This window comes from Epinephelus fuscoguttatus, linkage group LG19 (genome assembly GCF_011397635.1).
Source record: "Epinephelus fuscoguttatus linkage group LG19, E.fuscoguttatus.final_Chr_v1".
NCBI classification, from domain to species: domain Eukaryota; kingdom Metazoa; phylum Chordata; class Actinopteri; order Perciformes; family Serranidae; genus Epinephelus; species Epinephelus fuscoguttatus.
In genome coordinates, this window is record NC_064770.1 from 640,750 (window position 1) to 660,147 (window position 19,398).

Below are 19,398 nucleotides of genomic sequence, written 5' to 3' on the forward strand. Positions count from 1 at the left end.
TTTATAGTCGATCAAATCTAAGATTAATTGAATATTGTTACTGATATGTCTGCCTTACATAAAACCAGACTGACCATCGTCTATAATTGTGTCTGAACAAAACTTTAGTCTTTCTGCAAAGATGTGAGCCAGTAATTTTGCATCATTATTGATTTAGGTTATTGGTCTCCAATTCTCAATCAGCAGTTGATCCTTATTAGGTTTAGGTACCAAGGTAATTAAACCTTGGCACATAGTTGCATGAAGCCTACAGACTTCTATGGCCTCCTTAAAGACATACAATAGAAATTCAGAAATTTTTGATCTTGAAATACCTTATAAAATTTGCCAGTAAGTCCATCATTTCTTGGGGATATATTATCTTTTAAGCTACTGAGAGCAGAGGCTGCAGTTTCAGGACCGTAGTTTTAGGACCATTTAATTTACCGAGGGGAGGCTGCAATTACCTGAAGTTTATTTTTATTTTTTTGTTGTACCCAAATAGTACTAGCCTACTTTTTTTATTAAATAGTTATAATCAGTGTTGAGCAGTAACTTGTTATTTAGTAATGCATTTCTGTAATTTGATTATCAAAAATAGAAGAAATGAATTAGTAATAGTAATTAGATTATAGTTACAAGCCCAGGTTACGTTACCATTGCCGGTAACGCAGTGTTGGCCCGCCCCACCTGACCTCTGCTCCTCTCACACACACTTAAACACCCGTCCTGGGCTACACAGTGTCGGTACACTCCGCTGTCCTGCTAGAGTTTGTTCTGTGTTGTTTATTATTATTTATTTTTTGAGGGAATGGAGTAGGCTAACTAGTAATGTAAATGATTACTTGTGAAATAAAGTAAACAGATCAGAACCGTGATTACTTTACTTACTAAGGAGTAAAAAGTAATTTCATTACTCATAACTAGTAGTTTGCCCAACACTAATTCAGTATAATGGTATAATAATAATTAAGTACACCCAGAAATAATAACAATTGCATGTACAATTCAGATCTCCATCAAAAGTGCCCTAAAAGATCATTATTATTATTTTTTGATTTGATTTTTTTCATATACTTTATTAATCCCCCTGAGGGGAAATTCAATTTTTTCACTCCGATGTCATTAACACACAGGTCCGAAAGACACACACACATGCACAAACAGGACCTATACATGCACAAAGTGGAGAGATGTTGATCAGGTGCCCCGAGCGGTTGGGAGGTTCGGTGTCTTGCTCAAGGGCACCTCGGCAGTGCCCAGGAGGTGAACTGGCACCTCTCCAGCCACCAGTCCACGCTCCATATTTGGTCCGGACGGGGACTCGAACAGGTGACCCTCTGGTTCCCAACCCAAGTCCCTATGGACTGAGCTACTGCTGCCCGGACCTCTGTTATTGTATGATTGATAAATAAAGCTGAGTTGACTGACTCCTCACCAGATATTAAAGATTATGAAAACATAAAACACAAGGATTACTGTGGGGACAGATTAAAAATATTACACTGAACATGTATAAATATATGAAAATGTCCAAAAAACAATAAGAAATAAAAAGTCAGAGAGACAAGTATTTTTTTCTTCCCATTTTTAATGGAAATTCCATTCCTTGATCTTACTTCTCTTTGCAAGCTTCTGTATGAAGTATTACACTTGACTAAATTGGTAACAGAGAACACAATGATTGCCAAGTTGATATTTTACTTCAAATTGCATTTGAAAATGTCATTATCCACCCTTACCTTTGATCATAAACTGGACCAGAGAGATATTCCTGCTCAGCCTCCTGTGAGGACAGCCCCTTTAGCTCAGTCAGTCCATATATGAGTGCCTACCACCAGAATATACACACACACACACACATTATACTTAACTCCTCAAAAAAAAGTTTGGAAACGTTATTTCAGTCAATTATTTCTTCCCTTTAATTATGCCAATTGGTGTTGTATGTTATATTGTTGGAAAGCCTGACTAGTCACCTTTACAGTGAAGTAGGCCAACAACTTGTAAGGATCATGTATTAGTGGAATGAGCAACACAGCTAAACACGTGAGTAACGCCCCAAAACAATGTGTCAAAATCCCCTGCAACATTCTCCTGTTGGTATTCACTCTTGTTCTGAGCTTCAAGAGCTGCTAGGTGTCTGTCAGTCACAGGTGTATGGCATCTGATTGGAGTCCAAACCTCAACCCAATTGAACACTTGTGGGATCAGCTTGGGCATGTTGTATGTGCTAGAGTGACCAACACAACCATGCTGGTTGACCTTCAACAACTCCTGGTTGAGGAATGGGATGCCATCCCACAGCAAAATGTGACCAGCATGAGGAGGAGGTGCCAAGCTGTTGTGGCTGCGTGTGGCTCTTCCACACTACTGAGGTCACTGACAGTGTCAACTGAATAAAGTGTAAAAATGACCAATATGTCTTCATCCAAATGTGACCACCAGGTCACCACAGGTGGCACCACAAATACAAAAAATGGGCATGCAATAACACATGTCAGACTAAAAATCTGAAATTGATTGTCCAATCATTACAAAACTTGCAGGGTATGTTAAATAATTATTATCAATCACGTTATCACATTATTTGAAATTCAGTCAATAGGAGGCACCACAAGTTACAAACAAGTGCAATGGCCTTTCACAAAATTGATGTAAATCAAATGAAGAAACCTTCACTGATTCAAGCATCACCAAACTTGGTGGACAGCAACAGTGCTTCCAAACAAGAGCGTGGCCTCATAGAGATTTGGACATAAATGAATGAGCATCTGTCTGATTGTCATAAAACCTGTTGGTAATCTTTAATGCAGGTATCTTGAACTGTCAACGGTCTTGAATCTACCCTGCTTTCAAGTTTCAAACATCGATACTGGCTTGAACCCCGGAATTGCCGCTCGCAGCTATATTTTAGGTTTTTAAACTACATTTTGACACAGGAACCTGCAGGATGAGGTGATGAAGGAGGTGCCACCATAAAGCCTAAATTGTGAACATCTTGCTTGTAGCTGGAACTGGGGCCAAATAGCCATTTAAAGGTTTTCATGACCAATAGACTGTACCCATATTTAAAGTCTCTACAAGGCAGTGTCTTCTTTGAAACATAAATGTCTTTACCAGCTCAAAAACTTGCATTACTATACTGGGACCCCTTCATTACTTTAGTTCTCCTGCACAATATATTTGCCTACCCTCACACTCCATGTGTATCATGGCACAAACATATAGAAAGGAAATATTATGAGAAATGCAAATATCAGAGAAAATAATGTCCTAATGTTACTTCTTGGAGACCGTGTATTTGTATCAAAAATGATAATATTTGTTACGATTAAACAGAAATAACAGTCATATTTCAATGTTTTTACTTATAAAAGCTCCCTAATTTCTGAGGTCATGAGAGTGATGAGACCTTAAAACCAGGTAACAATATTGACAAGTGTCGCTCTGAACCACTGAGAAAAAGGCAATAAGACGCACTTGAAATGTAATCTTTAATCATCAGTAAATACATCTCAGACCATTGTACCAAAAGTCTTTGAAAATAACTCAGTTTTACAAATGTCAAGATAAGCTGACCACTGTCAATATGTAATAAACAAGATGCATTTGTGTGGAGGTTTATGGTCAAGTATACTTCTTATATTTAGCTCTGCAATAAATAAATAAATAAATAAATAGAAGACAGAAGTTCTTTCAGGCCTCCTGTATGTATTATGTACCACATATGTGTGGTTTAGTTCAATTTGACAAACATGCGCAGAAATAAATGGACACAACAAGCATCCTTAACATCAGCTGCTCCCTCAGCACCTGTAGGGCAGTGAAGGCTGTCCCATTCTTACGGGGTGGGCAAACAGCCCTCCCAGCAGCAATCTCTCGCCCCAGCCCAGCAGCTTGTTGATGGTGAAGGTGAACGGTGACAGCAGGCCCTGCTCCTTCACCTCAGCTCTGCTACACTGGCTGCGGGAGGGACTCTGCTCCCTGCAAGTGTCCTCTGCCTGCCTATAGGAGCCAGGGGTACTCTGTGTCTTTGCCTCGGGCTTTTCTCCTGTCTCACTGTTGTGGAAAGTTTTGGACATGGCGGTGTCCCTTGGTTGCTGGCTGCTGTTTGCTGAGGAGGGAGGACAGATTCCCAAAGGGGTCAAGAGGAGGGTGAGGCTTTTGCGTTTCTCTGATAGAGGAGCAGAGCCTGCTGGGAGCTGTGTGGGCATTGCTGCTGGTTTAACTGTCTCACAGGGGTTTGGAGCTGGAACTTCACATGACGTCTGTACCTGCTGCTGGTTTTGATTAAGAGTCAAATGAAGAGTCCGAAGTTTCCCTGATAGGGAAAGCAGCTGGTTTCCACTTCCATCTAAATGTGAGTGTCTCTGCTGTGTTTTAGCTGTGAAGTGGAGATTCTCTGTGTGTGCCTGTTTGAGCTCTGCTGAGTTGCTGGTTACACTGTCAGCCTGATAATTCATATTGAGACTGGTGTGAGTGTGGATAACACTGTCATTGATGGATAGCGGACAGTTGTCCAGCTGCTTCATGAGGAGGTCGTCACCAGAGGCCTTCTGGCTCAGAGTGCCCTGGAAGTGCTGCAGCTGACCCAGGAAGTTGAAGTTTGGGGAAATGGAGGGCCGGCGCTCTTTCACAAACCTTACAAGGGAACAGAAAGGATGTGGTACTATTGTGATTGATATTATACGCTGATCTACAGTGCAGTCAGACAGTATCAAAGAAATTCAAGAAATAAAACAGCTACTTCACTTTGATTACAATTACAAACCACCATGTTATGAACCGACACAATACAAACACTGACAAAAGGTAATATTTGCATTTTGGAACATAAAACAGCAAACTACTCAGTCCGGCATGATGGAAAATGTAGGCCATCACTATGATATTCCAGTACAAAGCCTACTTTTGATCCACTCCTGTACTGTTTTTTGTTGTTGTTGTTGTTGTTGTTGTTGTTTTAAAACTAGATCAGTGGTAAACTGGATATCTGCCCCTGAAGGGAATGATGTCATCTAATATGCTCAAATTCCCTGCGACTAGTTTCTTTAAACTGCCCTGTGATAATCTGGCGACCTGTCCTGCCTCTCGCCCAATGTCAGGTGAGATTGGCTCCAGCCCCCACGTGACCCTCAAGAGGATAAGCGGTTAGAAAATGGATGGATGGATAGTTTCTTTAAACTATTAAAACTAAATTAAAACCTTGGGAAGTGGATCTGCAAGAGGAGATTCCTGAGGAACTTTGGGAGGGTGCCCTTGATAAAGTACACAAATCATCTATCTGTGCAAAACATGGACTGATCCTGTGCAAAATAGTACACCCCACCTATTTCACAAAGGTTAGGCTCTTTACGATCTATAAAGATGTGAACCCAACTTGGGACAGGTGTAGCCAAGCACTGCCAACTCATGTACACATGTTCTAGTCTTGTCCTGCTTTACAGACCTACTGGGGGGTAATCTTTAGATCACTGTTGGGGGTTACTGAAAAAGCGGTTGAACCTAATGGTGTGATTGCATTGTTTGGTGTAACTCCACCAGTACCACGCGCTTCCCTTGAGGCAGCGTTTACAGCCTCTGTTACCCTACTAGCCAGATGCTTGGTGTTATTCAAGTGGAAGTCTCAAATACCGCCTTCACACACTATGGATAAGGGAAGTCCTTAATTTTGTCAAACTGGAAAGAATCATGTGCATACTGAAGGGCTCCCTGAGGAAATTTTGCATGATGTGGCATCCTTTTTTTCGAGTGTATAAGAGAGCTGGGCTTTCCAGAGATGCCTGAATGATTGATCATGTATTTTAGGGACACTAAATAGTGATGTGACAGGCAGCTGTCCAACCAACATTTTTAGTTTCAAGATCCTGTCACCATTACAACTTTCAAACCCTTCCTCTCCATGCCAGAAAAATGACATCAAGTTGTAATTGAAAAACACTGTCACTGAAAAACAGTCACTGAATATCACAGTCACTGAAAGAACACTGTCACTCAACAACACTGTCACTGAAATAACAGTCACTGAACAGCACCGTCAATGAACAACACTGTCACTGAAAAAAACAGTCACTGAACAACACCATCACTGAAAAAACACTGTCACTAAAAAAAACATTGTCAGTGAACAACACTGTCACTCACTGAACAACAAATTCACTCAACACTGAAAAAAAGAGTGTAATGAAGAGAAAATTTGAATTTAAAAATGGATCAGACTGCAAAAAAAAAAAAAAAAAAAATCAAAATAAAATATTTTTAATGCCTGTGTTTTATTTTTTTAGTTGAAGCTTTTCAGTATCAAATAATATTTCAATACATTTGTTTCAATGCCAGTGTTCCTTATTTTCAGTTTAGGTTTTGTTTTTAACGGCACATGTTTTTGATGCCAAGGTTTTGTAGACTAGTCATTGTCCTGGCTCCATAATGTGTTTCACTGCAGCACTGATCTGAGAAGTTTCTATGGACCTCCAAAAGGGAGGAATAGACAACAGTTTCAGTACAGTAATATGAATGTGTACCTGTAGGCATGGTCCAGGTCCATCCCCAGGCTGTACATGATGTAAGCTACAGCCAGAGCTGGAGAGCGAGAGATTCCTGCTGCACAGTGAACCAACACGGAGGCACCAGAGGACATGGCTGCATCTGAACACACACCACACAGTGACAGTTAGTCAAACAGCACAGTGTGAGACAAGCAGCAGGTAACTGTTGATCAAATCAAAGAGTTACATGATCAATACTTGGACAATTTTTTATTTTTTTTAATATACTTTATTAATCCCCCTGAGGGCCAATTCAATTTAATAATACACGTTCTGTGGGGAAACTGGACTGTTATTTGTGTAGCAAATATTAGTTCAAGAAAATGTAGGTAATCAGCTTGTAAAATGGTTTGTTGAGAGTCCTGACCTATGAAGTTCAGAGCCTGTGGGATCCAGGGAAGCAGGTCGTCCCAAAGTGAGTCATCGATAGGGATGCGAAGATATCTGGAGCAAGGAAGAAAGGAGGGCTGGGGGCTGCAGCGACTCACACTCAGTACATAGGAGATACCCAGAGAGGCCAGCCCGTCCTATGCACACGCACGCACGCACGCACACACACACACACACACACACGGACAGTAATACAGTGAAATATTTGCACTTTTAATAAAAAGGAAACCAGCCTATATTTTCTCTATTGATTGTCAAACCGAGGATATTTTGTCCCTTGCTGAAGTAAGCTCTTTGTATTCAGTCATGGTCATATTTCAGTAGGCTCAGACATAATTGGTGGTGCATAAAAGTGAAAGGTGACTATTATTCACACTACACTAATCCACCACATTTCACAGGCAAATAATGTATGTGATACTCCACTAACTTCCACCACCATGCTTTATTTTCAAACTCAGATTTTACATACAAACATGTGATCTTTAATATGTAAATTTAACTTCACAACTGCATATTAAGAAGTCAAAATTAGTTCCACGTCCACCAAATACAACAGTAAAATATTGTTCATACATTAATGCATCAGTAATAATACTACAAAAATATCATAGGCCTTTATTTAAAAAAAACACTACTGAATTATAAAAATGTTTACTTTTGATATGTAAAGAACATTTTTGTCTGATAATTTTAGAGTGAGAAACCTCAGGTGAAAACACAGTTTTTCGAACACTGCAGCTCTCACTTTCTCTGTCTGTCTCACTTTCTCTCTCTGTCTCTCCCTCTCTTAATGTATCATTTTGTCATATGGATCACAGTACATTTATAATATTGATCTGTTCTGTACGACATCTATTTCACATCTGTCAGTCCTGGAAAAGGGATCCCTACTCAGTTGTTTTTCCTGATGTTTCTACCATTTGTTTCCTGTTAAAGGGTTTGTTTTTTCCTTATCTGCTGTGAGGGTCCTAAGGACAGAGAGATGCCATATGCTGTAAAGCCCTCTGAGGCAAATTGTGTTCAGTAATATTGGGCTTTATAAATAAAACTAAATTGGTACTGAATTGAATGCACTGGTCAATTTAGAGAATGTATGCTATTTTGTTTCCATAACATGTCTTCTTTCAGACTAGTGAAAAGAAAGCATCAAAAATACACATTTAGTTGTTTATTTTGGTTCAGATTTCTGTAATGTAAGCAAAGGGTAAGTAAAGTTATCAACAAGGGAAGTTTCATGGTGGTATCTATTAGTCAAAATGTTTACCCTTATTTCTTAATTTTTGTCTAAAAATGTATGGTATATTATAATACATATCTGTAAAGGCAGTTTTCTAAAATGATTTTTTTTCTCATACTCTGAGCCAAAAATCACTTACATTCATCAAACTTTCCACTTTTATTCCCATCTATATTCTGATGGTTTTTACAAAGAGGTTTATTCATACATCATTCACAACCTGAATTAGGCCTATAGACCATTTTATTCGTAAAAACATGGTGAGAATGGATTTTTTAATGGCTGTTGAGGGTATTTTCTGAGTCATGGAGTGATAAAAGAGATATCCAAAATTCATTCTGTAAAAACCTTTGGCTCTAATATGACAGCAAAGTGACACAAGAATTTTGAACCTGACTTTATCCAGTGTTCAGATTTCTGATCTGGAAATGTCTGCAAATCAGCACACATTTCTTTAGATACATTTATCTTTGCATTTACAGTTACATTTTTAAACATAAAATTTTTGAAAACTTGTAACATAAAAAATAATTGTCTTATTGTAAGTAATCAGTTGGGGAAGTCTTATGTCAATATGTGTAGCTAGGTAAAAAAAATCACGTGGAGTGTCCCCTTTAAGTAAAATGTAAAATGTTGGACTTGTACAGTGGTGTTGTTGAGTCTGGGCTTCAGCCCCAAATGTTTTACTGATATGTATGTATGTATGTATGTATATTTTTACATATAAAAATAGGTCAAATAATAAAACTGAAATGCCCCCAATCTAATAACCTATATTTCAGTTAATGCATCAAAGCCCCTGTAAATGATACAGTACAGGCCAAAAGTTTGGACACACCTTCTCATTCAATGCGTTTTCTTTATTTTCATGACTATTTACATTGTAGATTCTCACTGAAGGCATCAAAACTATGAATGAACACATGTGGAGTTATGTACTTAACAAAAAAAGGTGAAATAACTGAAAACATGTTTTATATTCTAGTTTCTTCAAAATAGCCACCCTTTGCTCTGATTACTGCTTTGCACACTCTTGGCATTCTCTCCATGAGCTTCAAGAGGTAGTCACCTGAAATGGTTTTCCAACAGTCTTGAAGGAGTTCCCAGAGGTGTTTAGCACTTGTTGGCCCCTTTGCCTTCACTCTGCGGTCCAGCTCACCCCAAACCATCTCGACTGGGTTCAGGTCCGGTGACTGTGGAGGCCAGGTCATCTGCCGCAGCACTCCATCACTCTCCTTCTTGGTCAAATAGCCCTTACACAGCCTGGAGGTGTGTTTGGGGTCATTGTCCTGTTGAAAAATAAATGATTGTCCAACTAAATGCAAACCGGATGGGATGGCATGTCGCTGCAGGATGCTGTGGTAGCCATGCTGGTTCAGTGTGCCTTCAATTTTGAATAAATCCCCAACAGTGTCACCAGCAAAACACCCCCACACCATCACACCTCCTCCTCCATGCTTCAAAGTGGGAACCAGGCATGTGGAATCCATCCGTTCACCTTTTCTGCGTCTCACAAAGACACGGCGGTTGGAACCAAAGATCTCAAATTTGGACTCATCAGACCAAAGCACAGATTTCCACTGGTCTAATGTCCATTCCTTGTGTTTCTTGGCCCAAACAAATCTCTTCTGCTTGTTGCCTCTCCTTAGCAGTGGTTTCCTAGCAGCTATTTGACCATGAAGGCCTGATTCGCACAGTCTCCTCTTAACAGTTGTTCTAGAGATAGGTCTGCTGCTAGAACTCTGTGTGGCATTCATCTGGTCTCTGATCTGAGCTGCTGTTAACTTGCGATTTCTGAGGCTGGTGACTCGGATGAACTTATCCTCAGAAGCAGAGGTGACTCTTGGTCTTCCTTTCCTGGGTCGGTCCTCATGTGTGCCAGTTTCGTTGTAGCGCTTGATGGTTTTTGCGACTCCACTTGGGGACACATTTAAAGTTTTTGCAATTTTCCGGACTGACTGACCTTCATTTCTTAAAGTAATGATGGCCACTCGTTTTTCTTTAGTTAGCTGATTGATTCTTGCCATAATATGAATTTTAAGAGTTGTCCAATAGGGCTGTCGGCTGTGTATTAACCTGACTTCTGCACAACACAACTGATGGTCCCAACCCCATTGATAAAGCAAGAAATTCCACTAATTAACCCTGATAAGGCACACCTGTGAAGTGGAAACCATTTCAGGTGACTACCTCTTGAAGCTCATGGAGAGAATGCCAAGAGTGTGCAAAGCAGTAATCAGAGCAAAGGGTGGCTATTTTGAAGAAACTAGAATATAAAACATGTTTTCAGTTATTTCACCTTTTTTTGTTAAGTACATAACTCCACATGTGTTCATTCATAGTTTTGATGCCTTCAGTGAGAATCTACAATGTTCTTGGTCCACTGCGTCATTCAAGCAGTGCGTTTTGTGTGATCACGTGCGTGCACACATAATGTACACCAGTATGTTAAATGCTTTATATATAGATACTGCTTGGTAGTTTAATCTATAATAATACATTACCATTTATTAGTTGATGTTATTGTGTATTTTTAATCTGAGCCTTCAGAGTAACTAAAGCAGACAAAAAAACTAAGTGCATGGAGTAAAAAGTACAATTTTCCCTCTGAGACAGTGACATAAGGTAGATACATCAAGCCCTAGTGCACACTATGATGCACATATCGTCTCGTCATATGATCAGAGACTTGACAGTGGATAACATCAGCATACATATTACCCAGCAATCATCACTGCATATCTTTTTTATAACAAAAAACACCTAAGAATATAAGAGATTAAGAAATTATTAATTTAATTTAGCAATTTCAATGGGAGTTCGGGAAGCTATGGATTTATAGTTATAAAATGCCTGATTTATAGAACAGTTGATTTACAGTTACAGAATGAGCATATCATTTTCTTATAGAGTGACTGTTTTACAAATAAATAAAAAATAAACATGACAGAGATGGGTTTGCCTTATTCAAGGCCATATAGCAAATGGCACTGTTTTAATTAAATGAGAGTTCCTTTTTGAACACACGCATATCTTTAAGGTGGCAACGACACTGCCTGTACTGTCTATATTTACACTAGAGTTGTACCGATACTGATACCAGTATTGGAAATGCCTCCGATACTGCCAAAAATGCGGCATTGGGCATCGGCGAGTACAGCCTATGACCAATCCAATACCATGTAATGCCTCACATCATTACGCATACGCAAGCTATTGTTTGAACATCGCCATCGCGATGTGCGCATGTGCGCCAGACATGCGATGCACACGCTGCAGTCACACACTGAAAATGAGCGACATGCAAGAGGGAGAAACAGTAAAGGAGGATTTATGCCTGGTACACACTACACAACTTTTCTGCCCACTCTAAAAGTCACTATGTCACATTACATGATCGTGGAGTCATAAAACCGTGCTGTGACTTGGCCGACAGACATGACACACTACAAGATGATACACACCAATTATCTCTGGTCGTCTTTCATGACGTGTGTGATGTCATCAGGTTATTCTTGTCCTATTTTTATTACTTTTACTATTATTTGAGTCACTGTGTCTGTTCATGTGCCAGCCGAAATGTTGTAGTCACCTAAAAAGCGCCAGCAGATGGCTACATTTGAAGTACCGTATGTAAACACAAAAGTCAATGATTTCTCCGCAACAACTTCCTGCAAATGTTTCATAATAAAAGCCTATTTAGAAAATGGAGGGATTCTCGCCAAGGTTATAAGGGGCTTTTAATTTGAAACAAGTTCAGGAAGTGTTGAGTTTGAAACGCTGGCGCCATGCATTTAACTTTATCAAGGCAACGGGATCGGATAAAAAATAAAAATATAAAGACACAGAGGGAATGATAAATAACTGCCCTTTTATAATGTAGTCTGTTTCAAATGAAGCTGGTAGCCTCTGCAGTTGTGGTGAGTAAAAACCCTGCCACTATTTTTTGATTTTCTTACTTTAAGTCATCTGGTGAAAATTCTTGTGTTTTGTAATATTGCAATATATATAACTCTGACCACTGATGACATGTTTAGCTGCATGTCATCATTTAATCGCTGGCTGTCCAGGTGGTGTCCAGCAAACTATGTGGGTTTTGTTAATAATTGGCAAACTTTCTGGGGAAAACCTGGTCTTATTAGGAGAGACGGCATTCATCCCACTTTGGATGGAGCTGCTCTCATTTCTAGGAACCTGGCATATTTTATTAGTAATTCAAATCCCTGACAACCCAGAGTTGGGATATATACGCTTTACGCTTCTCTGAGCTTCTAGTGCAGTTACCCACCCATAGTTTTCATAGTTTTATACAAACGGTGTCTGTCCCCCGACTACCTAAATTAGTTAAATCTAAAATTAAACATAGAGGAGTTGTGCATAACAACCTCATAAAAAATAAAACCTCTTCTGTGACAGAAAGACAAAACAGGAGAATTAAATGCGGACTGTTAAATATCAGGTCTCTATCGTCTAAAGCAGTGTTAGTAAACGAATTAATATAAGATAATCATATTGATTTACTCAGTCTCACTGAAACCTGGCTGTGTCAAGATGAATATGTTAGTCTAAATGAATCCACTCCTCCCAGTCATAATAATACCCACATTCCTCGAGTCAGCGGCTGAGGAGGGGGAGTTGCAGCCATTTTTAACTCTAGTCTGCTTATCCGCCCTAAACCTAAACCAGATTATAATTCATTTGAAAGCCTCGTTCTTAGTCTTTTACATCTGACCTGGAAAACCTCGCAGCCACTTTTATTTGTTATAGTGTACCGTGCTCCTGGCCCGTATTCTGAATTTGTATCTGAATTCTCAGAGTTTTTATCCAGTTTAGTTCTTAAATCAGATAAAGTTATTATTGTAGGCGATTGGCAACCCCAGGTTTCTTTTCAGCACTGTAGCCAGGCTGACTGAGAGTCAAAGCTCTATTGAGCCTTGTATTCCCTTAGCCCTTAGCAGTAATGATTTTATGAGCTTTTTTAATGACAAAATTCTAACTATTAGAGGCAAAATTCATGACCTCCTGCCCTCAGATAGTACCTATCTAACCTCAAACACAGCTGTAAAATCTAATATATATTTAGATTGCTTCTCCCCAATTTCTCTTCAAGAATTGACTGCAGTGATTTCTTCATCCAAATCATCAACGTGTCTCTTAGACCCCATCCCAACTAGGCTACTTAAGGAGGTCTTTCCTTTAGTTAACACTCATATATTAGATATGATCAATATATCCTTATTAACAGGCTATGTACCACAGTCTTTTAAGATAGCTGTAATTAAACCTCTACTAAAAAGCCCACCCTGGATCCAGAGGTGTTAGCCAATTATAGACCAATATCTAATCTTCCCTTTATGTCAAAGATCCTTGAGAAAGTAGTCGCAGACCAGCTGTGTGATTTTCTCCAGGATAATAATTTATTTGAGGAATTTCAGTCAGGATTTAGAGTGCATCATAGCACTGAGACAGCTCTAGTTAAAATTACAAATGACCTTCTGATTGCTTCAGACAAAGGACTCGTCTCTGTACTTGTTTTATTAGATCTTAGTGCGGCGTTTGACACAATTGACCATCAAATTCTGCTGCAGAGACTGGATCACTTAATTGGCTTAAAAGGTTCAGCACTAAGCTGGTTTAAATCTTATTTATCTGATCGTTTTCAATTTGTTGACGTTCGCAATGAACCATACTTACGTACGAAAGATTGTTTTGGAGATCCTCACTGTTCTGTGCTCGGACCAATCCTGTTTACTCTATATATGCTTCCTTTAGGTAACATCATTAGAAATCACTCTATAAATTTCCATTGTTATGCGGATGATACTCAGTTGTATTTATCAATGAAGCCAGAAGAAAGCAATCAATTAACTAAACTCCATAATTGTCTTAAAGACATAAAAACTTGGATGAGCACCAATTTCCTGATGTTAAATTCAGACAAAACTGAAGTTATTGTTCTTGGCCCCAAACAACTCAGAGACTCTTTATCTGACCCCTGCCACTACCGTAAGAAACCTCGGAGTAACATTTGATCAAGATTTGTCTTTTAATTCTCATTTAAAGCAAACCTCACGGACTGCATTTTTTCATCTGCGTAATATTGCGAAAATTAGGCCTATCCTGACCCGAAAAGATGCAGAAAAATTGGTCCACGCTTTTGTTACCTCAAGGCTGGATTATTGTAACTCTCTATTATCAGGTAGCTCTAGTAAGTCCTTAAAAACTCTCCAGCTAATTCAGAATGCAGCAGCACGTGTACTAACAGGAACTAAGAAACGCGATCATATCTCTCCTGTTTTAGCTTCTCTGCACTGGCTCCCTGTAAAATCCAGATTGAATTTAAAATCCTACTGTTAACTTATAAAGCTCTAAATGGTCAAGCTCCGTCATATCTTAGAGAGCTCATAGTGCCATATTATCCCACCAGAACACTGCGCTCTGAGAACGCAGGGTTACTCGTGGTCCCTAAAGTCTCCAAAAGTAGATCAGGAGCCAGAGCCTTTAGCTATCAGGCTCCTCTCCTGTGGAATCATCTTCCTGTTACGGTCCGGGAGGCAGACACCATCTCCACATTTAAGACTAGACTTAAGACTTTCCTCTTTGATAAAGCTTATAGTTAGGGCTGGCTCAGGCTTGTCCTGTACCAGCCCTTAGTTAAACTGACTTAGGCCTAGTCTGCTGGAGGATCCCTCTATAATACACCGGGCCCCTTCTCTCCTTCTCTCTCTCTCTCTCGTATCCTATTACTGCATCTAGCTAACCCGGCCATTCTGGATGTCACTAACTCGGCTTCTTCTCCGGAGCCTTTGTGCTCCACTGTCTCTCAGATTAACTCATATCACAGCGGTGCCTGGACAGCGTGACGTGTGTGGTTGTGCTGCTGCCGTGGTCCCGCCAGATGCCTCCTGCTGCTGCTGCCATCATTAGTCATTAGTCATACTTCTTCTGTTATTATACACATATGATTATTGTCACACATGTATACTGTCAGGTATTAATACATACTTTCAACATATTGTACCGCAGTAACCAGAACTATAACTATAATATTATTACTTTCATTAATGTTGTTGTAAGATACTGTCATTACCTGCATCTCTCTCTCTCTCTCTCTCTCTGTCATATGGATTACTGTTAATTTATCATGTTGATCTGTTCTGTACGACATCTATTGCACGTCTGTCCGTCCTGGAAGAGGGATCCCTCCTCAGTTGCTCTTCCTGAGGTTTCTACCGTTTTTTTTCCCCGTTAAAGGGTTTTTTTGGGGGAGTTTTTCCTTATCCACTGTGAGGGTCTTAAGGACAGAGGGATGTCGTATGCTGTAAAGCCCTGTGAGGCAAATTGTGATTTGTGATATTGGGCTTTATAAATAAAATTGATTGATTGATTGATTGATTTTAACATTCATGTCGACGTTGATAATGACTCCCTGGTTACCGCATATATCTCATTATTAGACTCCATTGGCTTCAGTCAGGGTGTACATGAACCCACCCACTGTTTTAACCATACCCTCGATCTAGTTCTGACGTATGGAATTGAAATTGATAACCTAAAAGTCTTTCCACAGAATCCCTCGCTAACGGATCATTATTTGATTACTTTTGATTTCTTTTGACTCGATTACACATCACTCAGCAACAGTTACTATACTAGATGTTTATCAGATAGTGCTGTCGCAAAATTTAAGGAAATGATTACTCCGTCGTTAGATTCAATACCATGTCCTTCAGTAACAGAGCTTTCCTGTACCGACTTTAACCTCTCCCGAATTGATCCTTGTCGATAGCGCTGTAGGCTCGCTGCAAACAACACTCGACTCTGTAGCTCCTCTTAAAAAAAAAAGTTAACAAAGCAAAGAAAGTTCGCTCCTTGGTATAACTCTCAAACCTGTAAGGTAAAACAAATATCGCGAAATTTTGAAAGGAATTGGCGATTAACCAAACTGGAAGAATCTCGTTTGATCTGGCAGACTATCTCAAAACGTATAAGAGGGGCCTCCGCAATGCCAGAGCAAACTACTACTCAGCATTAATAGAAGAAAACAAGAACAACCCCAGGTTTCTTTTCAGCACTGTAGCCAGGCTGACTGAGAGTCACAGCTCTATTGAGCATTGTATTCCTTTAGCCCTTAGCAGTAATGATTTTATGAGCTTTTTTAATGACAAAATTCTAACTATTAGAGGCAAAATTCATGACCTCCTGTCCTCAGATAGTACCTATCTTACCTCAAACAAAGCTGTAAGACCTAATATATATTTAGATTGCTTCTCCCCAATTTCCTTTCAAGAATTGACCACAGTCATTTCTTCATCTAAATCATCAAAGTGTCTCTCAGACCCCATCCCAACTAGGCTACTTAAGGAGGTCTTACCTTTAGTTAACACTCATATATTAGATAATGATCAATATATCCTTATTAACAGGCTATGTACCACAGTCTTTTAAGGTAGCTGTAATTAAACCTCTACTAAAAAAGCCCACCCTGGATCCAGAGGTGTTAGCCAACTATAGACCAATATCTAATCTTCCCTTTCTTTTAAAGATCCTTAAGAAAGTAGTCGCAGACCAGCTGTGTGATTGTCTCCATGATAATAATTTATTTGAGGAATTTCAGTCAGGATTTAGAGTGCATCATAGCACTGAGACAGCACTACCTCCATGACCTTCTGATTGCTTCAGACAAAGGACTTGTCTCTGTACTTGTTTTATTAGATCTTAGTGCGGCGTTTGACACAATTGACCATCAAATTCTACTGCAGAGACTGGAACACTTAATTGGGCTAAAAGGTTCTGCACTAAGCTGGTTTAAATCTTATTTATCTGATCGTTTTCAGTTTGTTCACGTTCATAATGAATCATCCTTACGTACTAAAGTTTTGGAGTTCCGCAAGGTTCTGTGCTCGGACCAATCCTATTTACTCTGTATATGCTTCCTTTAGGCAACATCATTAGAAATCACTCTGTAAATTTCCACTGTTATGCGGATGATACACAGTTGTATTTATCTATGAAGCCAGAAGAAAGTAATCAATTAACTAAACTTCATAATTGCCTTAAAAATATAAAAACCTGGATGAGCACCAATTTCCTGATGTTAAATTCAGACAAAACTGAAGTTATTGTTCTTAGCCCCAAACAACTCAGAGACTCTTTATCTGATGACATAGTTTCTCTAGATGGCATTGCTCTGGCCTCTAGCACTACTGTAAGAAACCTCAGAGTAACATTTGATCAAGATTTGTCTTTTAATTCTCATTTAAAACAACCTCACGGACTGCATTTTTTCATCTGCGTAATATTGCAAAAAATTAGGCCTATCCTGACCTGAAAAATTGGTCCACGGTTTTGTTACCTCAAGGCTGGATTATTGTAATTCTCTATTATCAGGTAACTCTAGTAAGTCCCTTAAAACTCTCCAGTTAATTCAGAATGCAGCAGCACATGTACTGACAGGAACTAAGAAACGAGATCATATTTCTCCTGTTTTAGCTTCTCTGCACTGGCTCCCTGTAAAATCCAGAACTTAATATAAAATCCTACTGTTAACTTATAAAGCTCTAAATGGTCAAGCTCCGTCATATCTTAGAGAGCTCATAGTGCCATATTATCTCACCCGAACACTGCGCTCTGAGAATGCAGGGTTACTCGTGGTCCCTAAAGTCTCCAAAAGTAGATCAGGAGCCAGAGCCTTCAGCTATCAGGCTCCTCTCCTGTGGAATCATCTTCTTGTTATGGTCCGGGAGGCAGACACCATCTCCACATTTAAGACTAGACTTAAGACTTTCCTCTTTGATAAAGCTTATAGTTAGGGCTGGCTCAGGCTTGCCTTGTACCAGCCCCTAGTTAGGCTGACTTAGGCCTAGTCTGCCGGAGCACCCCCTATAATACACCGGGCACCTTCTCTCCTTCACTCTCTCTCTCTCTCTCGCGTCCTATTACTGCATCTTGCTAACTCAGCCATTCTGGATGTCACTAACTTGGCTTCTTCTCCGGAGCCTTTGTGCTCCACTGTCACTCAGGTTAACTCGTATTGCAGCGGTGTAAATAAAATTGATTGATTGATTGATATTGCAAAAAAAAACCAAATATCGCAGTGTCAGTTTTTTCCAATATCGTGCAGCCCTACATTCTACTGTAGCCTTTAAAATGTCTTTTTACCAAATTGTGTGGCTGCACTTTAATCTGTGTCAACACTGGATAATAATAATAAAAAAAAAAGTTTTATGGCATTCATTCTACTATTATGTATTTATTTCTTAATATTTTACATAGAGTTTTCGGAGTTGAGACATACAACAATTCATATGCCATCCATTTTTATTTTAGGCGCTGGTATTGGATCGGTACACGGTATCGGCAGATACATAAGGTTCAGGGATCGGAATCAGTATCGGGAAGGAAAAAGTGGTATCGGTACATCTCTAATTTACACCCCTGCTCTGAGATGTGGTGGAAAAGAATTATAAAGTGGAGATACTTGAGTACCTTAAAATTCTCAAAATTTTAACAATAGCAGATGCAAAGTATTCCGTTTCTACTACTACTACTATTACTATTTCTACTGCTAATATTTTTAAAATCACAATTCATAATCTGGGAAAAAAAGTTTTAGGGGAAAATAAAATGCCATAGTGCATGAAAAAGCCTCAAATTACCCCCCCCCCCCCCCCCCCACAGTGTCATTAAATCCTATAGACGCCCCTGTGTTTGTACTTCGCTGAACTGAAACTTTTTCTCCGTGAGTAAAAGATGTGAACAGACTTTGTTCGTCCAACACTAGTCGTCCTCGTCTCACCTGCGTCACGTCGCTCTCCGCTCCGAGGTAGAGCCGCGGCAGGATGACGGACAGCGGAGGCCGCTCCGTCTCTCTCTCCCGGGACCAAACCATATCTGCAGCACAACACGCACCACATGAACAACTGTTTCATATATTACAGTAATACCAGCAGGCGCTTTTTTCCTTGCAACTTCGTATCCGTTAGACGAAATTGTCTCTGCATTGTTCTATGAGAACGCAGGGACTGTTGACACTAGGAGCTAGCCTACTACCGTGTTACTTTGCCTCATCGTAGCGCACAGATTCAGGCTGAAAAAAGAAGCAGCGAATTGTGAATATCTGCTGTTTTGGTGTTTAGGGAGTCTGTTTTTCTCATGCAAAATGGTGACGCTACTTATAAGACACTACTCACTGAACGCGCTCCTGTGGAAAGTCGCTGGATGCGTCCTCTTGTCGTAGCA

General features: G+C 39.7%; 2 protein-coding genes across 6 annotated transcripts in view; one reads left to right on the forward strand and one right to left on the reverse strand.

The window, feature by feature from the left end:
* LOC125878876 (uncharacterized) overlaps positions 1-19,398 on the forward strand; it is a 189,120-nt gene that overhangs the window by 103,771 nt on the left and 65,951 nt on the right. The window lies entirely within an intron of this gene.
* On the reverse strand, positions 1,513-19,397 carry si:ch211-195b15.8 (uncharacterized). The gene is made up of 5 exons (XM_049560340.1): positions 19,350-19,397; positions 18,956-19,050; positions 6,895-7,054; positions 6,504-6,627; positions 1,513-4,623 (listed from the first exon to the last, which is right to left on the reverse strand). The coding sequence occupies exons 2-5, from the start codon at positions 19,046-19,048 to the stop codon at positions 3,789-3,791; spliced, it is 1,212 nt and encodes a 403-aa protein (XP_049416297.1). The 5' UTR covers positions 19,049-19,050; positions 19,350-19,397; the 3' UTR covers positions 1,513-3,788.

What these genes read in the sequence shown, in the direction of transcription:
- si:ch211-195b15.8 (XM_049560340.1), bottom strand. Translation starts at nt 19,048, where the DNA reads ATGGTTTGGTCCCGGGAGAGAGAGACGGAGCGGCCTCCGCTGTCCGTC. An exon ending in CGGAGAGCGACGTGACGCAG is followed by an intron (nt 7,055 to 18,955) that starts GTGAGACGAGGA and finishes GCGTGTGCATAG; the next exon opens with GACGGGCTGGCCTCTCTGGG. An exon ending in GACCTGGACCATGCCTACAG is followed by an intron (nt 4,624 to 6,503) that starts GTACACATTCAT and finishes TTCCCTTGTAAG; the next exon opens with GTTTGTGAAAGAGCGCCGGC.